This window comes from Belonocnema kinseyi, chromosome 10, assembly GCF_010883055.1.
Source record: "Belonocnema kinseyi isolate 2016_QV_RU_SX_M_011 chromosome 10, B_treatae_v1, whole genome shotgun sequence".
Lineage (NCBI taxonomy): Eukaryota > Metazoa > Arthropoda > Insecta > Hymenoptera > Cynipidae > Belonocnema > Belonocnema kinseyi.
This window is the reverse complement of record NC_046666.1, coordinates 66951040-66972774: the sequence shown is the minus strand read 5'-3', so window position 1 is coordinate 66972774 and position 21735 is coordinate 66951040. Positions and strand designations below refer to the sequence as shown.

Sequence of the window (21735 nt, the reverse complement as noted above, 5' to 3'; positions counted from 1 at the left end):
CTTAGGGTGCACGAGGCTTTTGCTGGATCGTCGTATTGATTCCTTTACAGACTGTAACCACCTATCTCACGGTCGTGAGACGTGGTTGTGACTGAAATTTTATCGCGATTTCGCTGGAAGCGGGTGCAATTTTCCAGATTAGCACCTGCTCCCGGCGAAATCCTGCGGTTATCCTTATGACAAATTTTTAATTATATATATATATATATATATAATATATATAGTTTGAATATAGTGTGAAGTTTTATATAGAGTCTTCATTTGTTTGATACATTTTTTGTATAAAACAAATAAATATTATGTATAAAACTTCACACTATACATAAACTATATATCATTCTTTCGCATGGGTATATTATATAATAAACAAAGTTAGCCCCTAATTTCGTACTTTAATGCGAAACAAGCCGTAAAATAATGAAATGTCGGCAACATATGTGCTCATTTGCATCGACTACTGCCGGCAAAAGAACGTCTTGAGCGACTTGGTCGTCTTTTACGTGCTAAGTTCTTTCCCGCTTTCTCCTTTTTCTCTTTACGCGACGGAAGGGAACGTTGCTTTTCGAGTGCGCTCAGGTTGAAAGCACAAGGCTGCATAGACGCGTAAAGTGTAACTTCCGTTTGAAACGTCGAGGGATCTTAGAGATGTACGAGGGTGGCAAGATCTTGAGAAACGAGGGTAATGATATTCAAAGATGCTGCACGTACTGACGCTGAATGTCCCGTGATAGAAGGCGTGGGCGCGTGCAAAGTGTCGCTCGCGCCGTAACCGATGCCTACTGCTGCCAAAAGTAGCCTATTTTCAAAAAGTATAAGGTTCACGAAGCGACGAACGTGCAAGTTTTGTTAAAGAGGCTAGAAAGAAATACTTATATGTAGGTCGTTCCAATAATTTCAAAATTATATAGACCAAATTCCATAAAAGAAATTTTAGAGTCTTTGCTGTGAGCAGAAAATACTTACTACGGAAAAAGACTTGCCTCGATTATACTTCATAAGAATCACGTATAAGGAAATATGATTGAATCTTACTTTGTATATGTACTTATAGAAGTGCGTTAAATAACCTCCTTTTCTCCTCCTTTTCTTTCTACTCGTGCCTTCTATTATCTCTCCCCCACACTCCCTCGTTCTTCTTCTTCTTTAACTCCTTTATCCATTTTTCTCTCAGTCCCTTCTCCCCTAAAAGAGTGACCGCAAAAATAAGCTTGAATTAGCCAATTTGTGCACCTTCGATTTCGGGCTTCCAATCTATAACTAATAGTGAAAAATTTTTCAGATAAAGGCCTACTTTTTTATGTTGTTAATAAAATTTAGAAAATATTTTACATAGAAGAAAACCCTCTTTCTTTTATGCGCAAGCACTGGCAAAAGTTCCCATCAACTATGTCGACCTGTGGCAGACTCCCTTGCCAGGAGTGTAAATCTGCAGTCTATAAGTCTGCTATTAATATCTATATTTAACTTTTGTTTTGAACCTTTTTTCCCTATCAGATATATATTAGGAATAATCCACCTAAGAAGATTCAAATAATCTACTGACAGATAAAGCAAAGAGAAAACTTTGGTTCTTCGCATCTTTAAAAAAATCATTCAGACCAATCTGAAACTTTCAGATGATTAATATCTCTTGATAAACTAGCTTTCAGTACACGGAGAAAAACGTGTAGTGGCTCCCACCCTTGCAAGGAAGGTTAGAGCTGCTAAACGGAATAGTAAATTATGGACAGGCCACTACGACAGTAGAATCTACTGAACGCGTGTTTAGTCGATATACATACTGAAGATGAGTGCGTTGTACTGAACAAGAATCGTACATGCGACTGCGTGCGCAGTAGATGCTACAGTAGATGCTACATCTTAATTTTTAACGCTTAAATAACAATTAAGATTTCTCACACAACGGGGGGGAAGGGGGTATTCGAACGCATAATCTAGCGCACGCTAATCAACGAGCCTAACCATTCGCCTATCGAGACTAGTTGTCAACGGGTTGAATAACCAAGAATGGAGTCTTAAGCACATACAAATTAGAATTATATGGTCTGAACATTCTAATTTTTTGGTTTACACCAAAAGTATGAAAATCAGATATTTTATATTACTAAATGTACTATTCAGATTTGTTTAAAAAATTTAATGTCAGAATTTTCAAAAAACTTATTCATGTAAAAGTCACTTTTTGGCGGTAAAATTAGAATTAAAAATAAAACTAAAATTAAAAATAAAATTCATTACAAATTAGAATTATATGGTCTGAACATTCTAATTTTTTGGTTTTTCACACTCTCGGTTGTAACCATGGCCCAATTCCAATTTAGGAGTCAATCGGTGTTTTCCAAGCAGACGATGGCATAATCGCAGCTGCTCTTTAACGGCAATAGTATTCGTTAAAAATATCTTCCATAATAATTAATATAACAAACACGTGCACACGCGATCGGCTGCCAGTCATCGGATCAGAGAGATTACACTTATAGTTTAACTCAGGAGCATCAGAGGGTTATACAGTTGATTTTACTGAACAAATAGCGTTCGTACTCTTCTGTTCAGTAGAATCAACAGAACGTTGTTTAGTGTTGCTGAACCAACGAGTAGTTGCTATTATTATAAATCAGCTTACTAAACGTGAATAGTAGCATATACTCTACCAGTTCTCTCCGTGTATAGATTGGAAGTTCGAATTCGAGAGCGCACAAATAGGCGAATTTTTCGGTCTTTCTTTTCTTAACATTCTCTTGCCATCCTCCCCTCTCCTCCTTTCATCTCATACAACCATCCTATACATGCTCCAATGTCTCCTCGACCCATTCACATACTCTGCAAATTTCCCTTCTCATCATTATGTTAATACATTGTTTCCTTATCTTCATTTCCTAGTCTTATATTTTAATTCTTCTATACTCCCCCATATATCTATTACCTATATCTCTATTTATTTTTGCACTTCATAATTGTCTATATTCCCTCCTTCTCCTATCTTTCGATCGCTGAAAACTCTCTTATTTCTTCTTCCAATCACGTGAACTCTATGCTTTCGCCTTTCTTCCACCATTGTGTAATACTTTAACATTAAGTCACCTTCATTTCCCTCCTTAGTTTCTCCTCGAATTCCCATGCCCTCTTTCCCGCCCTTATTGTTAATTTATCCCTTTGAGTCTCTTCTTTTGCCATATAACCCGGAGTTCTTCATTCTCCAACAAAAAATACTCGCCATGGAAAAATACTTGGCCCGATTATAATTCATGAAGGTATCGTAGAAAGAAATATGAGTGAAACTCACTTTTTGTATATAAGTGTAGAAGTGCATTAATGCACCCTAATCCTTGCACATTATAATTAAACTTCCTTGCGTCCATGTGAAACTTGGTGAAAAGTAATTTTTTCGCCTGCGCCAAGTGCTTGACGATTAAAAGTTTGAGATTTCTGAAAAGAAATTTAATGAAAGACCTTAAATTGAGCTAATATAGAAGCTATAAAAATCACGGGAGTATAATTAAATCCAAAGTAAAGTTACAGTAATTAATCTCAATCTTCCATTACACACTTTATAATTTCTTCAAACAAATTACTTTTTCATATAAATACCTTATTTCTTGAAACAAGAAAATTTGTTTTAATCAGAGAAATGTATCATTTCTTTTACGCAAGTAATCTTTTTTGTCAGTGATACAAACAATGTCAGTTTGAAAGTTCAAAGGCAGAAAGAAGTAAGGTTTTCTCTTCGTTTTTCTTTAATTATTTTGTCAGTAATGCAATGTGATGCCAATAAAATTGTAAATATTTTCATTAAAAATTGAAAATAAAGAAATAGTATCTAATAACTCATTTTGATTTTTGTTTTCACAAGAATTGTAATAAACATCTCTGGCAATATAATTTGGTGGAAAACTAACAGTAAAGATTATTTCCACATGCCTTTACATGTACAATTTTACCGATTGCTATTATCCTTGGAAAACTTGAGGAGCATTGGTGAAAAAAACTAACTTTTGTCTTCCTTCAAATCTTCATACTGGGCTAGTGTTTTTATTTGTATATTTATAAATGGTAACGATTCAGAAAAAAAATATGCTGACCTTAAAAATTCCGCCTACCTTTGTCTAATGTGCATAAGCCAACCCTGGTTAAAATAGTAAATTCTTTTCACTGCCGGATTAAGATTTTTTCTTCTTCCGGGAGACAAAATAAGTCGTACATAAACCGCTTATTTAGATCAGGTTAACGATCCAAGTCCAAGCACATTATAATAAAAAAATATATATTAAAGAGTTTCATAGAGTGCATCACCAAATCGAAGCAGCTACGCTACAAAGTTGGACCAAGTTTTAAAATTGCTGGAGCGCTGCTTTTAGGGCTTTCAGGCAGCTTTCCAATCGTGCCTGTACTATAACCGAAGGACCGTAATCCCTTTTCAAAGTTTAAAGTCATCGAGCGATCGCTAAAGCTCAGAAGGACAGGCTAGTATATAAAGAAGCATCCAGAGTGATAGGATAGGAGATAAATGCTGAATCATAATTTTGGGTACATAGTTATTTGGCATCCATATATAATGCAAAAAATACTCTCCACGCGCAGGAATGGCTAAAATAAAACTACAAAGTTTTAATCTGCTTAAAGCTTCTCTTGCGCAGTTTTATCTCAGTCTCGAGCTTAATTAATTTAATCAGAGTTTTGTAATCATCTAGTAAATTGCTTTCAAACTCGACGCTTTTTACTTTTTTCAAGATTCAATTTTACTAATTGGAATGGGTGAAATTTTGTGAAAAGAATCTGAGATGCAACGTGTGTCGAATCTAGACAGTCAGTTTCGAGGATGTAACAAAGGATCAAAGTTTACCCGGCAATATTTAATTACGATTATTATAGCATGATCAACAATACCTCTTTTGAATTGTTTACTTTGACGGCTTCAACATTTTTTAGTTAATAGATTAAATCATTGGGCAAAATCTTCTTTCTAATCCAAAAGTAAAATATCAGTCAGGGGAGACCAAAGAACATGTTGTTTTTGTCCAAAAATATCAAAATAATGAAACAATTATTTTCAATCACTGATATGTTCAAAGTATTGGTTTTATCGCAGGAACCATGATTTATCATTTTATACTCACTTTTATAAAATTTGTACAAAGCATTTATATTTTTCCTAAAAAACATCAAAGTAATTCAAACTTTTTTAGTATTCAAACTTCAGAACAAAACAATCGTATCCAATAACAAAATTGTTGGTTGCTAACCTGATTGGCTTAGAATTACTAGAAGTTGTTCAATATCAATTTTAAAATTAAAAGAAAGAAAACCCATGGAAAATATTATGCAAATTGAGAAACATTTTTTTTTATTTTTAATAATAAATTATTCAAAATATTAACTATAAGTTATGTTTTTTCTATGTTATATGTATATGACTTTTTCATGGTAAATTGGTATTTGTAATAAAAAATAATTTTATTTCAAGGTACAACATTTTTGAATAACTTTTGCTTTTCGGTTACATTAGCGTTTTTGGCCGGAAATCGACATTTTAAACAAAAATCGTAATATGGATTTTAAAGAAGATTTACAATCCTGAACTAGTGTCTGTTTTATTAAGTCAAAAAGTTCAATCTTGCCAGAAATTGGTATCATTAGATATAATAAGAATAGATAGATAAGAATTTTCTTTCATTAGATAGATAAGAATTTTATTATTAGATTTAGATAGATAGCATTTTTAGATTAGATCGTTAGATAGATCAAAAAGAATTTTCAAATATTTTTGACATTTTATTCGTAATCAACACCTCGAAAAAAGGTAGTATACGTGATTCTATCAGAACGAGAATACAATTAGTTCAGGGGAAATCAGTGTTTTGGGGCTTTTAGCGAAAAATATGAAACTTATTGGATCTCCCCCAAATAACATTTTACTTACGGAAAAATTGAGTGTTTTGTACATGGAGACGTTTACTGAGACGTTCACCCTTTTCTGTCAGGAATTATTAAAAATTGAAATAAGATTTAATTTTAGGAATGCTAAAACTGCAGGTTAATAAATTATTGAATTTTAAGAAGGAACATTGTGGCTTAAAAGTATAGAAAATTGCACGGCGATAGCACCTTCAAGCTCTGTAAGATCAGTGTGAAGTTTGTTTCCTTTTCAATTTTCTTATAAGAAGAATAAATTTAAAGATTTACAACATTGCTATGCATTAACTTTTTGTCTTGTAGACGTTGGAAGCCGTCCTAAAGTTTGCACTGATTTTCATATTTTCTTATTTACATGACTGCAACCTGGCAACGTGGTACTCTCAGTGGCACTAGATAGCACCTAGTGGTTCTACACATTTTTCTTGCCCATATTTTATTTGATAAATTTCACATTAAACTACCCTTCGGTTTCATGAACTCATTTTAGAAAAAAATGAGATGGCAACCTATGGTTTGAGGGTCACAAGTTGGAGAATAATAGTTGAAGAAATGTAGAGTTGAAATACGCATACATATACTCGTATATATTCGCAATATATTACTACCCAGTGGCGGATCCTATTGCTGGAGGCAGGATCCTATTGAGGTAGGAAAAGGGGGAAAGAGGACCGGTCACGTGTGGCCTCGTTTTGTATCCTGTTTCTGCATGGTGCAACGTTAAAAGCCGATGCCGCGACCCATCGTTTCGTTCAGGATATTGGTTTCTACCCTCCCAGTATTTCCGGTTTGGGTGGCTGATACACAGAAACGGCACGGCGAATGTAGCAGATAGGTAGAACGAATACGAGGACGAGAACGAGACTGGCCTTGATAGTTTTGTTGTTGCTGTTGCTGTACTGATGAAGTGGCAGTAACATTGAATCATCAGATAGTCCTCTGATGCAGGATACGTCTGCCGATTTATTTAGCTTGGAAAGCTGTCTTACATTTCCGGTATTGAACGTATGCCCGCGATTCCCGAACGTATATATCACTCAACCATGTGAAGGGTGTCTTTCCTGTGATTTGAAGCAGTCATTCGGTTAACATCGTCTTTCATTTTATCTCAACATACATGCACACGCGCGTACACACAGGCACACACGCATATATATATATATATATTTCTTTTACTTAGGAGCAGGTACACCTACCACAATCGGTTCGTCGGGAAGAATCTTTCAGACAGTTTAATCGAGTAATCTTCACGCGCAACTCTCAATTCGATTCTCGGTGATGTGGAGCTTTTGCTCCTTGCTTCGATTTCATTGCTGGACTACATTGGAATCGAATCAGCTTTCTGTAAAGAAAGATAAATGAACCACCGCGACATTCGATACTATTTCTCAGTTTCTCGATGAAGCGAATTAGAAAAGAGATGCAAACTGAATTCCCATCAATACTGATATACAAAGACCTTGGACTCACGCCACTATTTACATTTTTTTTTAATGAAGCGCTAAAACGAAAATAATAAATTATATAATAGATTTACACTAATATTAAGTGTAACACAAAAGCCAATGATATCATAATTTTGCAATCAGTTGACAATTGCATTATGTAACAAATGAAAACTACCCATTGTTAAACTTTTAATGCGTTTTTTTTTGTTTACTGTTCCAGGTGGTGCTGTTATCATGGTTCCTCCGACGAATCAAACAAAGCTCGAAGGAGAGAAGGTGCAGTTTTCCTGTGAAGCGAAGGCTCTACCGGGTAATGTAACAGTTCGATGGTTTCGCGAAGGTGCATTGGTAACGGAAGTATCGGCCTTGGATACCAGAGCCTCTGTCAGAATGGACGGTAGTCTTGTCATCAACCCTGTTAGTGCTGAAGACTCTGGACAATATCTATGTGAGGTCACCAATGGAATTGGAGAACCGCAAACAGCTAGTGCTTATTTAAATGTTGAATGTATGTTTCAATTTATTTATATAAGTACCCAATTTTTTCTTTAAGATTGATTATCACAAAATCAGTGAGTCAGAATATGATGACTGAGACTTTAAAAATATGTTTTTTTTTTACCTTCAGATCCAGCTAAAGTTACCTTCACACCGACCGTCCAGTATCTACCTTTTCGTTTGGGGGGCGTCGTTCAATGCTATGTCAAAGCCAATCCCCCTGTACAGTATGTGACTTGGACCAAGGACAAGAGGCTACTAGAACCGTATCAAACTAAGGATATTGTAGTCATGAACAACGGCTCTCTGTTGTTCACTAGAGTCAACGAGAATCATCAGGGAAAGTACACTTGTACACCTTATAATGCTCAAGGCACGCATGGTAGTTCAGGACAAATGGAAGTCCTTGTACGAAATCCGCCAGTTTTTACAATTGAACCCCAACCAACGTACCAGAAAAAGGTTGGAGAAACCGTAGAAATGCACTGCGATGCTCAAGAAGGAGAAGGCACACAAAAACCCTCCATTACATGGCAGAAGGTAAGCTAATCTAGCAAAAAAAATTCAAAATAAACTACATCGAAATTTATTACATTATACTCTTTAAATTAATTTTCTTCATAGTTTTTTTTTGTTTTTTTCTTTCTTTATTTTTTCTCTATAAAATTAATATTGATGACCCACGTATTATCCTCATACCCCTCTAGTCTTTTCCCTACTGAAGAAAGTCCATATCCATGAAATAATGCATGCTATGAGTTAATAATAAACTTATTTTGGCCCATTATTCCTTTTAAATTTCATTATGAAGTGATGCAATAAAAATTTTTAAGTTGACTCAATCATTACGTCTTTCCCAGTTTCAATTTAAATATATACTTTGCCTCTTTAAACTCATTAAAACTTTGGACCGTATTTATATTCCAACAAACAATAATTTATTACTATAAAGTGCTAAATCAACTAAAAATGAATTACTACTACCAGTATCAATTACTTCATGAAAATAGGTTTTCCCGAGTAAGCAAAACATTAGAGGGATAACAGTGTGAGGACGAGTTGTGTAATGCCTAGTTAATATTTTCCAGTTAAAATTTGTAAACCTCTGTAACCATTTTTTTATTATTTATAATTTTAGAAGGATGGCACTGGAATCCAAAGAAATCGGGCGAAAATTATCGGTGGTAATTTAACTATTGAAAGTCTCCGACGTCAGGATTTCGGCTATTATCAATGCGTTGCCTCAAATGAAGTTGCGACTATTACTGCATCAACGCAGCTGATAATAGAAGGAACCCAACCCCACGCTCCATTCAATATAACTGGCTCCGCAAGTGAATTCTCAGTAAATTTGTCATGGTCTCCAGGTTACTCAGGAGGACCAGATTACAAGCAAGACTACACTGTCTGGTAAAACTTTGTTTATCATATTCAACTTTACCTTTTAGAATTTTTTTTTTCAAAGGTGAATAGAAATTCGCGTTGCTACATACTAAATGATATTTGTATTTAGGTATAGGGAAGCTAATACAGTGGAGTGGACTACGATACCAGTAACACCTTCTGGTAGTACGTCTATGCCTATAAGCAATTTAACACCTGGAACCGCCTATGAGTTTCAAGTTTTTGGAAAGAACGCTCTTGGCGAAGGAGTGCATAGCAACATTTTTACGATTAAAACACTCGGTAAATTTATTCTTGCATTCTTAAAGACTGTTTGTGATATTTTTGGATTTCTACGTCTTTGTAGTTATGAGTATAACAAGATCTTTTTCTACTAACGTTTTACACCTTGTATTGACTCTTTCTGCTTCCTCTTATCTACTGCTGCTTAACACAGATGTTACCGTTGTCGGACATACGATTCATCCAACTGCAGTAGCGACGGAACAAAGCGGTAAGAACAGTTTAACGTATAAATACGAAAAATTTGTTGACCCTACTTTGTGACCTACTTTTAAATTATTTCATGGTTTTTGAAGTTCAAATCGGCATCAGAATTTCTTACAAGAAATTTAGAAAAAAGCTTTTAAAATATTTACTTCTATTTTTAGTAAACCACGAATTTGCGTGTGTAAAATTTAGAGAGCTGATACCTGGAGACGGAAACTATTATCCTTCTCTATTTTTAAAACGTGAAATGCATTCAAATGCAACTTTTAGTTGATGGAAAAGCTATCCATTGCACAAGTTGGAAAACTTTTATTGGTACTTTTTGAAAGACCGGACTTTTTCGCAGTTTTACGGTTACGGAAGAGTCTTGCGCGGGTATTTTAGCTTTTTCTCGCGAAAAGATTTTGCCTTATTTCGGGTAAGTTCAGTCCAAGTATCTCCGTCAGTTTGAATGCGCGGCAAAAGTTTGAAAGTTAGAAAAGCCTCGTCTCGACCGTCAAGAGACGGAACTTCCATCGCATCGCGACGTATCGTATCGGAAATTCGATCGAGCTATTCGCTCTGCTTCCGCCTTTATTTCCTTTTCCCGAATTCAACGGTTCATTGCTTGATATTTATACACAATCGTCTCCTCTCTTTCTCTAGTCCTGTCTATTTTTCCCCTTCTTGGTTTCTCAACACGTTTGTAAATATATATACAAGTTCAAGTTTTTCTTTGTACTTTTCCAAGCATGCATTTCTCTTCGAAGATTGGCTAGTTTCCAATAACTCGATTAAAGATCTAAAAGGATTGCGGTAAGGTTTATGGTGACTTTGAGTATCTCTTCTTTGATTTCTTTATGATTTGTGTGATTTTTTTCTTTACTTTACTTATCAAATTATGATTTTTTCCTTCTTTTATTTCAGAAATTCTAGATTATAATTCCCTCGTATTTCCGACTGATTCGACAGGAAACACACTATACCCACGAATCATGAAGCCTAAAGGTATCGTTTTTCAGTTTTTTTTATTTTACCTTTTGTTATCATTATTCTTGATGAAGTCAGACTATTTTTAATTTTACTTACTAGTAGACTCAAGAAAAATAAACTACCGGCGGAAATGGTCCACATGCCTTATTTTTGAGGTAGAGGAAGTCACTACTTACCCTAGCTAACTTTAACCCATGTCATAGGGTTAGGGGGCGGGGTTTAGAAGGGGTTGGGGCCAATCGAGCACAAAAGGTACTAAAATTTCACGTTTAATTGGAATAAATATGGAAATAATTAACATTTTTCAAGTTTTTTAGCTCATTTTGAAGATAATTCTCCATAATATGTTTCTGATTTTTAAGAAATGTTGTGAATTTTTCTCCTATTTTTGAAATTTGCGACTACTTTGCATTAAGTTTCACCCTAAGGCAGAATCTATTAAAAACAGTAAAGACGGTTTTTTGTTTGTTAACAAAAATAGATTAAAAATTAATTTTTAAAAAAATTATTAAACTTTTATTTGAATCTCTGGTGGAAAGTTTTTTTTTCAAATATGTACGAACAAATCAGATCATTTTTACAGGAAAATACGGATAAATACTATGAAAATTAAAGGAAATTAGAATATTTGTTTATCAAAATATTTTTTTTTGTTTTTGATATTAAATAAAAAATAAAAACCTTTTGAATAAAAAGTGGTAAAAAACAAAAATACAAAAAAGTAACAATTTTGTTCAAATAGGTTCTAATTTCTTGTAACTTCTGTTCTAATTTATTTATATTTTCTTGTAAAGCTAGTTCTAGTTTTTCGTAATTGCTTGTAAGGAATTTTGCCCTTTTGGATTAAAAAAATGAAATTTGATTTTTTTAAATTAATTCTCCAGAACTTTTGAATTTAAAAAACACCAAATTAGGGGTTTTATATGCCGAAAATATTGATTTCTATTTGTTATGGAGTACCCTATTTATTAAAATTAAAAATACTCACAGAATATTTAAAAAATGTTAACATTTCCAACCCTTTATTCGATTTTTCTCGAAAATGATTGTTTTAATGAGCAACAAATTAATACAACAAAAATATGTATTTCATAGAGGTCTTCAACTTTTATTTAAACAATTTTTCAACACAGACAATTATATTGAACTAAATAAAGAAAAGATGATTTCCCGGGCTTTCCGGTCAAGTTTTTTAATTAAGAAGGAAAATTATAAGACCCTTAGAAACTTTGTATATTAAGCTGCCTTATTGTCCAGCCGACCGAAAAAAATTAAATGTAGGCCCTTCCTTTTCCGAAGGTCATGATATATTTTCCGTGGGATTCAAAATGACATCCTGAAAGTTTCAGCAAGAAAGATAAATTCTCTTGGTTCGCACAACGCGGTCAAAGGTAAAAATTACGGAAAATTATGTTTCTCGTTATTTTCAATCAAAGATTTTTTTTTGTAAACAGGGTAAATGGTAAGAGTTATATACTATGATTATATAAATGCCTATGTAGTATAGACTTATAAAAATTCAGTCATATTCGCGGACATTAGTTAAAGTACCGAAAAATGGTGAAGAAAAGTAAAAAGTTAAAGTACCGAATAATAATATGAGTTTCCTTGCAGTATAAACCTCAAAGAAAATTATCTAATGTTCGTACACTTAAATTACACTACCAGAAGTGATAGAAATCTCGAAAACTTTCATTTTTCTCATTATTTCAAACCAATAATTTTTTTCTAATCCGGTAAACAATAAAATTAGTATATTATGCTAATATTAGTGATATGGAGTATAGACCTCAAAAATGATCTTATTTTCGCACACTCATGCTAAATTATCATGTATAAGATCATTGGTTGTGAAGTCTAAACTTCATAGGTACTCACACGGAGAAAAATGTCTAGTTGGGTTAACAAGGATTCTGGTTAGCCAAACTAGACAATCTAGTAAAATAGGAACTAACACGCTGTCTAGTTAAATGCGCCAGACAGTCGAGTTAAAATCTGTGTAGTTAGAATTACAATACATGAGGTATAGTTTACAAGACATCTAGTACGGCCAATATTTCCATGGCTAGTAGATCTATCTAGCTGTCTAGTAAAATCAACAAAACTTTGAGTTAGGTGTACATGACAGTTTCTACGTAATTTAACTAGTTTTTTTGGTAATATTTACCAGATATATAGGGTTCGAGTAGTTTTTTTTTTAGAAAAAAAAAGTATTTTTCAGGATCTTTAGGATAAGTTTGAAAATGTGTGCAATACAATAAAAGTAAAGATCGTTTATTAAATACTGGTAAAAAGTATGATTTCATATTTCACGAAAAAATTGCACGGCCTGAAGCATCATCTTCAAAACAACATGGCGACGACAATGAAGAAAAACAAAGTATACGTTCCTTGCAATATAGCCTACAAGGCTAATACGCTAATACGCGAAAATAGAAGCAAAAATGAAAACACTTCGGTTCTCACAACTCTGAAAATGGTCAGAATAACGCGCGGTACACGGAAATGCAAGCGGCTGGAAAAAACTGGAGCTGACGACGCCGAATATAGGGAAGGCCTAGATCATGGGCTAGCCGCTAGTGGGAAGAATATTAATGGTAAAGGGTGTAGGATGGAGGAACGAAGGGAGTACAGGAGTGGTGGGGGGACATTGCTACTACTATCGGCGAGAAAATTCGAGTCCTCTGGCTTTGTCGTTGAATAAGTATGTGAAGAAAAAATGGTAGGCTAATGAGAGAGGTATCATTTTAAAGGTGCAAATGTTGTACGTCAATGAGCCGAAAAGTAATATTTCACAAAATTATTTGTAGCTTACAGATGTGAAAATACCAAGAAAGCTGAGGCAATTTGATATTTTTTAAAAACAGTAAACTTTGAAGCATAGTTTTTTATTGAAAAAATAATAGGACAAATTTGAAAAAATTCATGGTGGTACATTAAACATTTCTGAACAGATTTTGTCGAAAAATTTACAAAATATAAATAATTGTTCGTTTTTTGTGAATAAATATGCGACCACGCTATCTTCAGTTCTAATGAAGATATTGAAGTGATTTAAATTGGAGGTAGTTAGTTGAACTATCTGTAATAATTTACAAATTGAAGGAAGTATGTGCTTCTTGTTGTCTTCGTACAAATTGCGATATTTGAAGTCAGTTTTTTATATAGGAAAGCAAGTACGAGAGCCCAGCGTGGTGCCATTTTTTCAGGGGATCGTCCTCAGTTTTCCTCAGCCCGACCTACCCAACTTGTGCCTCCGAGCCTTACGATGGCCTTCAAACCCGTTCCCTGTGTTAAGGAAAACCGAGGCCGATCCCCTGAAAAAACGGCACCACGCTGGGCTCTCGCACTTGCTTTCCTATATAAAAAACTGACTTCAAATATCGAAATTTATACGAAGACAACAAGAAGCACACACTTCCTTCAAATTGTAAACTATTATAGATAGTTCAACTAACTACCTCCAATTTAAATCACTTCATTATCTTCATTAGAACTGAGGATAGTGTGCTCGCATATTTATTCACAAAAAACGAACAATTATTTATATTTTGCAAATTTTTCGACGGCAATCTGTTCAGAAATGTTTAATGTGTCACCATGAATTTTTTCAGATTTTTCCTATTATTTTTTCTATAAAAAATTATGCTTGAAAATTCAATGTTTTTAAAAGTTATCAAATTTCCTTACTTTTCATCAGATTTTCAGATCTGTAAGCTACAAATAATTTTTTGGAATATTACTTTTCGGCACATTAACGTACAACATTTGCACCTTTAAAATGAGACCTCTTTCATTAACCTACCATTTTTCTTCAAATACGTATTCAACGTCAAAGCCAGAGGACTCGAATTTTCTCGCCGATAGTAGATATCTCGTTATGGGAACTCTTTAAAATAACACGATGGATCGGTAAAACCTACTAGACTGCTTACAAGACATTAAGTAGGAGTAACGAAACTTCTGTCTTAAATTTACTAGACGCGCGTAACTAGATTCATCTAGTTGGCCCAACTAGACCTTTTTCTCCGTGCATATTATCATATTATGTAACTTTTACCGGGATAATTTACCGGGATAAGAAAAAAAAATAATTCAGAGAGAATTTTTTTTTTGCTTAAATTTTCAGGAATTCATTTTGAAAGCCACTAAAAACTTTTGAGCTTTCTCCCCCAGAAAATCGAAGACCGAAATTTTGCATTTTCGATATGGCCCACTGGCCATCCTTTACACTCAAGATTAAGCCGAAAAAGGCCCACTCTAGCAAATAGGATGAACCCTTAAAAATAAACCTGCAAAAAATGGTAAGCCTGTAAAGCGGAAGAATTAGAAAGCAAGGGCGGAAATTTGATACATTTTAAACGAGCCAAAAGACACAATCAGCGGGCTAATTCCGCTATAGTGCTAGTGTCGGTGGATTCGCGGAATCTGAATGCCGAGCAGCGCATTTATATCGCGACCCATCGAAAATCAGTTTATCCCAGAGAACGAAATTTCGTTATTCCAAACTCGTGTTGCTGCTCGTACATTACGCTTTTTCCACGCTCGTGCTACTCCTGCTTGTTGTCTGTTTTTTTCGTCTCTTATTTTTGGTGACATTCGTGCTCGTCAGTCGCCTGAATGTTTGTCGATCCTCTCCACACGGCATTGATGGTGGTTAGCATATCCGAATTGGCACTATGAAAAGTCCCATCGTCGGGTCGGAAGTATACGAACACCACATTTGTTCGCGCTTCGAAGCGAAAAGCAGTCTGCATGGAATATCTGATGCGATCACGATTTTACCGGACCCCATTGAATAGAGAAAATCACAAGAAATTTTTTCCGACTGCAGCACTTTTCATCTGAAAATAGCTATTAAAATAATGGCCAAGTATTGCCTTCCGTCAAAATATCCTGGATTTTAATTTACTCTTCTGGCATATTTTATTTATTATTATTATTTATAATATTATTATTATGAAAAAAAACATTTCTGTGTTGAAATGTTGTCACAGGCTTATACTGCCCAATATGTCGAAGGCATTTTTGGTTAGAGTTGGATTTTTATTTGATCATTTTGCACGGGGCTCTCCCGGTCTATATCATCAGTCACAGACGCATTTTTATAATGCAATCAAGTGATCTGATGAGAGCAGTCTGCCCAGACATATTGGACAAAGCCTGGTTTTTACCCCATCATTGACGGACTGAGTTGCAGTCAAGTACACGATGGGGGGACCTACAGCTTAAGGTGGGTTCCGAACCACCAGAACCTCGGTAAAGGTACATTGAAACATTTCCAGAGGTACCGGCTTAGGGATCGAACCCCGGACCTCTGAGGTGAAGTCCAAGTGTCTAACCAACTGAGCCACCGACCACCGAGGATCTGCTTATTATTATTATTATTATTGTTATTATTATTGTCTTGTTAGGCTATTTCATTTGAGTCCCGTAGCACTGCAGTAAACAACCTATTATGATATGCTTGAGTATGAGATATTTATGAGTACATGAACCGGCAGGTGATAGCACTTCACTGGGTATGGACCTGTGAAAATTTTTCTTTTGCTAAGTTGGGATTAGAATCAATGTATGAATTTAATCAAAAACAGTGATAACCGGCGGTTGCATCCGACTTTATTGTACGTACTCGTATTTGTCTGAACACTTGGCCAGGGAAGACGAAAACTGCAGAAAACCATCTCCCGTGTTCAACTGGCATTTGGACAGTCGAATTTGAAGATAAATATTCGAGAGCAGAAATCCATAGTGAATTGCAAAGAATCCAAGATTAATTCAGACAAGTTTAAACATTCAGTTCCGGCAAAGACAATAACCGACAATATCGGCAAAGGCGGTAAAGACAATAAACAATTTGGTTTAGATTAGTATATCAAACACAGTCATTCCATGGACAAAAAACTGTTTTATAAAACATTCGACTTCTTAGCTTTTCCTTCCGGAAAAGGGTTTGGGATTTGAACTGGGGAGGAATGTAACAATCCTTTTCTGCCCCCTGCATATAATCCTGCGATTCTAGTTTCTGAAATGCGTTCAGGTACTCCTCTCTTCGGAAGACAAAAATATACCGGAAGAGAATACACAATGTAAAATGATACAGCGCGATATTATCACGTACTGAATATTTGCAGCTTTTTTCTCAGGATTATGACTGATGAGTGTTCCAAAAATTTTCGGGTATTTCTCGCAATATTCCCAATATACGGTCCCTATTCATGTGCTTTTTAAATTAATTCTCACCGCATGATGACCCCAAGCTTTATGAAACATTGAACAAAAATTATTCGCCTTCTATTTTAATAATTGCAAGCTCGTGAATTTTGAATCAAATATAAGATTTTAATTTTTAATAAAATCAAAATACTTTAATATCGTCATTTATGCTAAAAAATGAATTGATCAGTTTTGTACTAAAAGAGTTGTATACTTTTATAACTTGGAGCTAGAAGCCACTATGTCAAATAGAAAAAAAATTTCATGATTCATAAATCTCGCGGACGCGAAATTGTTTTTTTTTTGCATGTGTTGCCGAATTTTGATGAAAAAGTAAGTCGAGTACTGTTTGTCAATTCTTTTCAACCATTCGTACGAGCGACAGCGTTTTTGTAATGTCCATGTGTAACAGTTTACATGGGCTGGAGCAATAGTGAAAAAATTGGAAAACGTATAACAGTGGCAGAAGCTACGAGGGTTTCTGTCGGATGTTTGCCTTTGCTTATTGCAAAAATAACTTTTCCCTGCGGATACGGAGTGGTCGTTATAACGCTTGTAAAATCTTTTATAGACGGTTGTTACGTTTCAGTACCTGGGCACACCCGTCACTAATATACGTTCACCGGACCAACTTGCATCACATAGGCACGATATACCGATTTACATGATTCAATTGAACGCCTACTGATGAATATTTTCATGTTTGCATCAACTTGATCGTATATTCAAACACGAATGTATTCTTATCGCACTGGCAGGACAATATGTCACAAAAAAGTTAATTTCGCTAACGTGCTCTGGGGTATTTTCATATAATTTATTGGGAATGCAGAATCCGAGAATGTGGTTACGAACTCAGATAACGTTTAGTACATTTACTACACGGAAAAGAATTCTTGAGGCGAACGAGTGAATCGAGAATATATTAAACTCAAATAAAGTTTCCGCTTAGATTAGGTAAAACGTTTAGTTAGAAGAGTTAAAAAATTAGTTACTTTATGTAAATTGTTCTCGTAAATCAGTAATTTGGACAAATTTGCTAAGTTCGAGTGTTTATTATTTTCGACAGATTATGTATAATTTTATTATTTTTAGATTAGAAAAAAGATGTAGATATTATAGAAATATATTAACTTATAGTAGCCAATCTTTCGTCTGGTATCGCGAAAATGAATCTCCTTGAAATCCGTATAATGCATTTGGAGGTCAAGTTTGTTGTTTTTATCGCGTTTCTTGATATCTCAATATAGTTATCGCCTACAATCGAAGCAAATGTAAATTATTATTACTGCATCGTAAATTCCATTTAATATTAACAATCGCGCATATTTTAAGTGGCAAAAAGCGTCTAATTGTCCAAAGTAAATCTCAACTGTCACTGCTCCCGATTAGACCGTCGCCATTTTATTTCACTGCTCCCATAATGCATCGGCGCGCTTCCGATAATTGCTTCAGACACCTATTCTTAATATCCCTATTATAGCTACACTTATTAGGGGTTTGACTATACGATATCCCTGGTAAATGGAAAATAGTCAAGGATATTCATTTACGCTGATCCAGGGATCTTTCTGAATTCCATCGTTCGTTTTCAGCTAAATGCTTAGTTATAATAAGGAATAATATCCCTGTCACAGTTCAATTTTTTACATTCTCATCATTTATGATTGAGAAAGTATGAGAATTGTCGGAAATTTGACATCACACTTTTTCAACGGATCTCCACGTTTCGAGACACCCTGAATCCGTAAATCAGGTTTTCACGATGGCGTCTGTCTGCCCGTCCGGCCGTCAGTCCGTAAACACTATAACTCTCGAAAAAATGAACGAATCAAATCCATCTTTGGCACACTTTTTCTAGGTCATAAAAGAAAGGACGAGTTCTTTAACCAGCCAATTTTGATAAAAATTCAAAAAGTGAGCGCATTTTGAAAATTTTTAAGACCACTTTTTTCTGAATTTGAAAATTCTATGTACGAATATTTATAGTATTGAAAAGAACAAACTATTTATCCTAATGACTTTTTTCGATAAAAAGAAAATTCTCAGAGTTATAGCGTTTTCAAAAATTTTTTAATCAACCGAAAATCAAAAATTAAAGCCGAAAAACGCATGAGATGAAAAAAAGTCAAGAGAAGAAAAAAAATTCGTTTTGAAAGTCCTAAAAGATTATCATAACCAATTTTTTGAATTTTCTTCAAAAATCGAAAATTCAAATTTTGATTCCACAAAAAATAATGGAAAATAAAAAATTCCATTTTGTGGACAAACTATGTAGGATACAAAAAAAGATGAATTGACAAAAATGGTTATCCCAAAAAAGATTTTCAATTTCGTTAAGAATCACTTCTTGCTAGGACGCGTACTTTTTGTTTTATTCGTGAAAAATAACGTTGAAAAAAGTAAAACAAAAAAATGTGGAAAAACGACGAAAGTTACGAGAAAAAAAAATCCAACAAAACCTGTTTACAAATGTCTATCGGAAATGGAGCGCGCAGCGCGAGTGTCACGATGAGAATATGTACTTCTCAAAACCTACAGAGCTTTGAGAAACCTAATCTTTGACTATACTTAATTAAGTAGACAATTCAGAATATGAAGACGCATATACTAGGCATTCTGATAAGTCCCTGAAAAATGAAACACGGAGACGTTTTTTTGGCCAAAGTCGGTTTTATTTTTCAACATACTCTCCTTTTAGGTCGATACAGCGAGGCCAACGATTTTCTAACTTTTTGATATTGTCCGAAAAGTACTCGATCAGAAGGTCTCCAAAATACACCTCAGTTTCAGCTATGAGTTCCTCATTTGAGTAAAAACGCATATCGGTGAGCCATCTCTTCAGGTTAGGGAACAAGTAATAGTCGCTGGGGGCCAGGTCTGGTGAATACGGTGGCTGAGGAACCAATTCGAAGCCGATTTCATGCAATTTTTCTTGTGCAACTAAGCATGAATGAACAGGCGCATTGTCGTGATGATAAAGCGGTTATGAACCACTTATGAATTTTCAGGTACTTATCAGACTGCCTAGTAAATACTGCCACCTAAAAGAGACCTTTTTGATCAAGTTTTTTTCAAGCATTCCAAATGCAAAGAATAAATATCCGAGCGCGAAGCGCGAAGTGTAATTATGTTCGAGCGCGTTGTTTTACCGTGTAATCATCAATTTTAACAAAGTTTTCGAATTTTAGAAAAGATGACCTTGCAATGAATAGCTTAATAATTTTTTAAACCAATTTCATATTTCAGACTTCATACTCTTTCCCCTATTTTCCTGTTTTCCCTTTTTTAAAAATAATTATTCTTTTTATCCCGTTTTCAAGAAGGCTGTGTCTAGTCGTCCCGAAGAATTCTGGGAGTTCGAAAAGAGTAAAGAAAAAGGATTAGACTTCGCGAAAATTCGGGACGACTATCCAAATTTATGAAAAATATGGTAGTGCTTATCCCGAATTTCGGGATGACGAAAGACTTCGTTTCAAGAAATTTCACACGTTTCCCCCTTTCGTCGTTTTTTTTTTCTTTAATGTAATATGAATTAATTAAAAATAATAAAAAATGAAACCATTTTAATTTAAAAGTTTTCTTTTTGTAGAAAAGTTAATTATTATATTTGGTTGAAAATTCATCATGTTGAGAGTTAAACTATTCCCTTAAAAATTTCTTTCGTTTAACGTTAATCTTTTTGTTCACAAACTTAAAAAAATTATTGAGAATTCGTTTCCTTTTTCACTAAAAATCATTTTTTTACATACTTAATTTTCTCGTTTAGATTGTTTTTGATTAAAAATCGAACTTTTTGTTGAAAATAGTCTAGTTGAAGATTAAATTATTTTAGTAAAAATTCGTTGCTTTTGGTAGAAAATAATTATTTTAGTTAAATATTCAACTATTTTGTTGTAAATTAATTTTTTAATTAAAAATTAATATTTTGGGGTTGAGAATTCAGCTGTGCATTGTAGAAAACTTGTTTTTTCGATTTAAAAATTCAATATTTTGGTAGAAGATTCATCATTTTAGTTAAATATTCAACTATTTGGTTTAAAACTGTTATTATTATTTTTTTAAAATTATTTTGTTGTTGAGAAATTAGCTGTTTTCTAGAAAAAAAAGTCTTTTCTATTTGAAAATTCTACATTTTGGTACAAAATTAAACTATTTTTTTTTTAATTCAACTGTTTCGTAAAAAAGTAACTTTTTCATTGAAAAATCATATTTTTGTGTTGAAAATTCCACTGTTTTGTAGATAATTCTTATTTTTCACCTCTAAATTCAACGAATTAAAAAAATATATTTTACTGAAAATTCTTCTTTTGGTGGGAATTTATCTTTCTGGTTGAAAAATCAATTTCTTCGTTGAAATTAGATACCAATTAATTAAAATTAGTTTTTTTTTAAGATTAACATCTTTCCTTAAAAATTTTAATATATTGTTGAAAAATTGTTTTTTTTTCTTTTGTTAACAATTACTTTTTTATGTGAACGATTTTTTAATGTTTTATACCACAGTTCCATTTTTGGTTGTAAAACTATTTTTAACTATTTATCTTATCCGGTGATAGTCAACTATTTTCTCAAAATATTCGACGTTTTAGTTTTTACCTCTTTTGTTGGAAAATTCGTCTTTGCGGTTAGAAAATTAATCTTCTGCTTTAACAATTCATCTGTTTGGTACCAAATTCATGTATTCTTTCGAAAATTTGGCTTTTCAGAAAAAGATTGATCTTCGTTGCAAGTTCTTCTATTTTGTTGAAAATTTGGCTCTCAGTAAAAAAATTAATCTTCTTGTTTGAAAATTCAT

The 21735-nt window shown here is 33.9% G+C and overlaps 1 protein-coding gene across 1 annotated transcript in view; it reads left to right on the top strand.

Annotated features, from left to right (window-relative positions):
• The window catches only part of LOC117181595 (protein turtle), a 253226-nt gene that overhangs the window by 219033 nt on the left and 12458 nt on the right, over positions 1 to 21735 (top strand). Inside the window, exons 11-16 of the mRNA XM_033374449.1 lie at positions 7579 to 7866; positions 7987 to 8396; positions 8995 to 9266; positions 9370 to 9542; positions 9697 to 9753; positions 10656 to 10736. Coding sequence (XP_033230340.1) covers positions 7579 to 7866; positions 7987 to 8396; positions 8995 to 9266; positions 9370 to 9542; positions 9697 to 9753; positions 10656 to 10736 — 1281 coding nt within the window. The remainder of the gene's footprint in view (positions 1 to 7578; positions 7867 to 7986; positions 8397 to 8994; positions 9267 to 9369; positions 9543 to 9696; positions 9754 to 10655; positions 10737 to 21735) is intronic.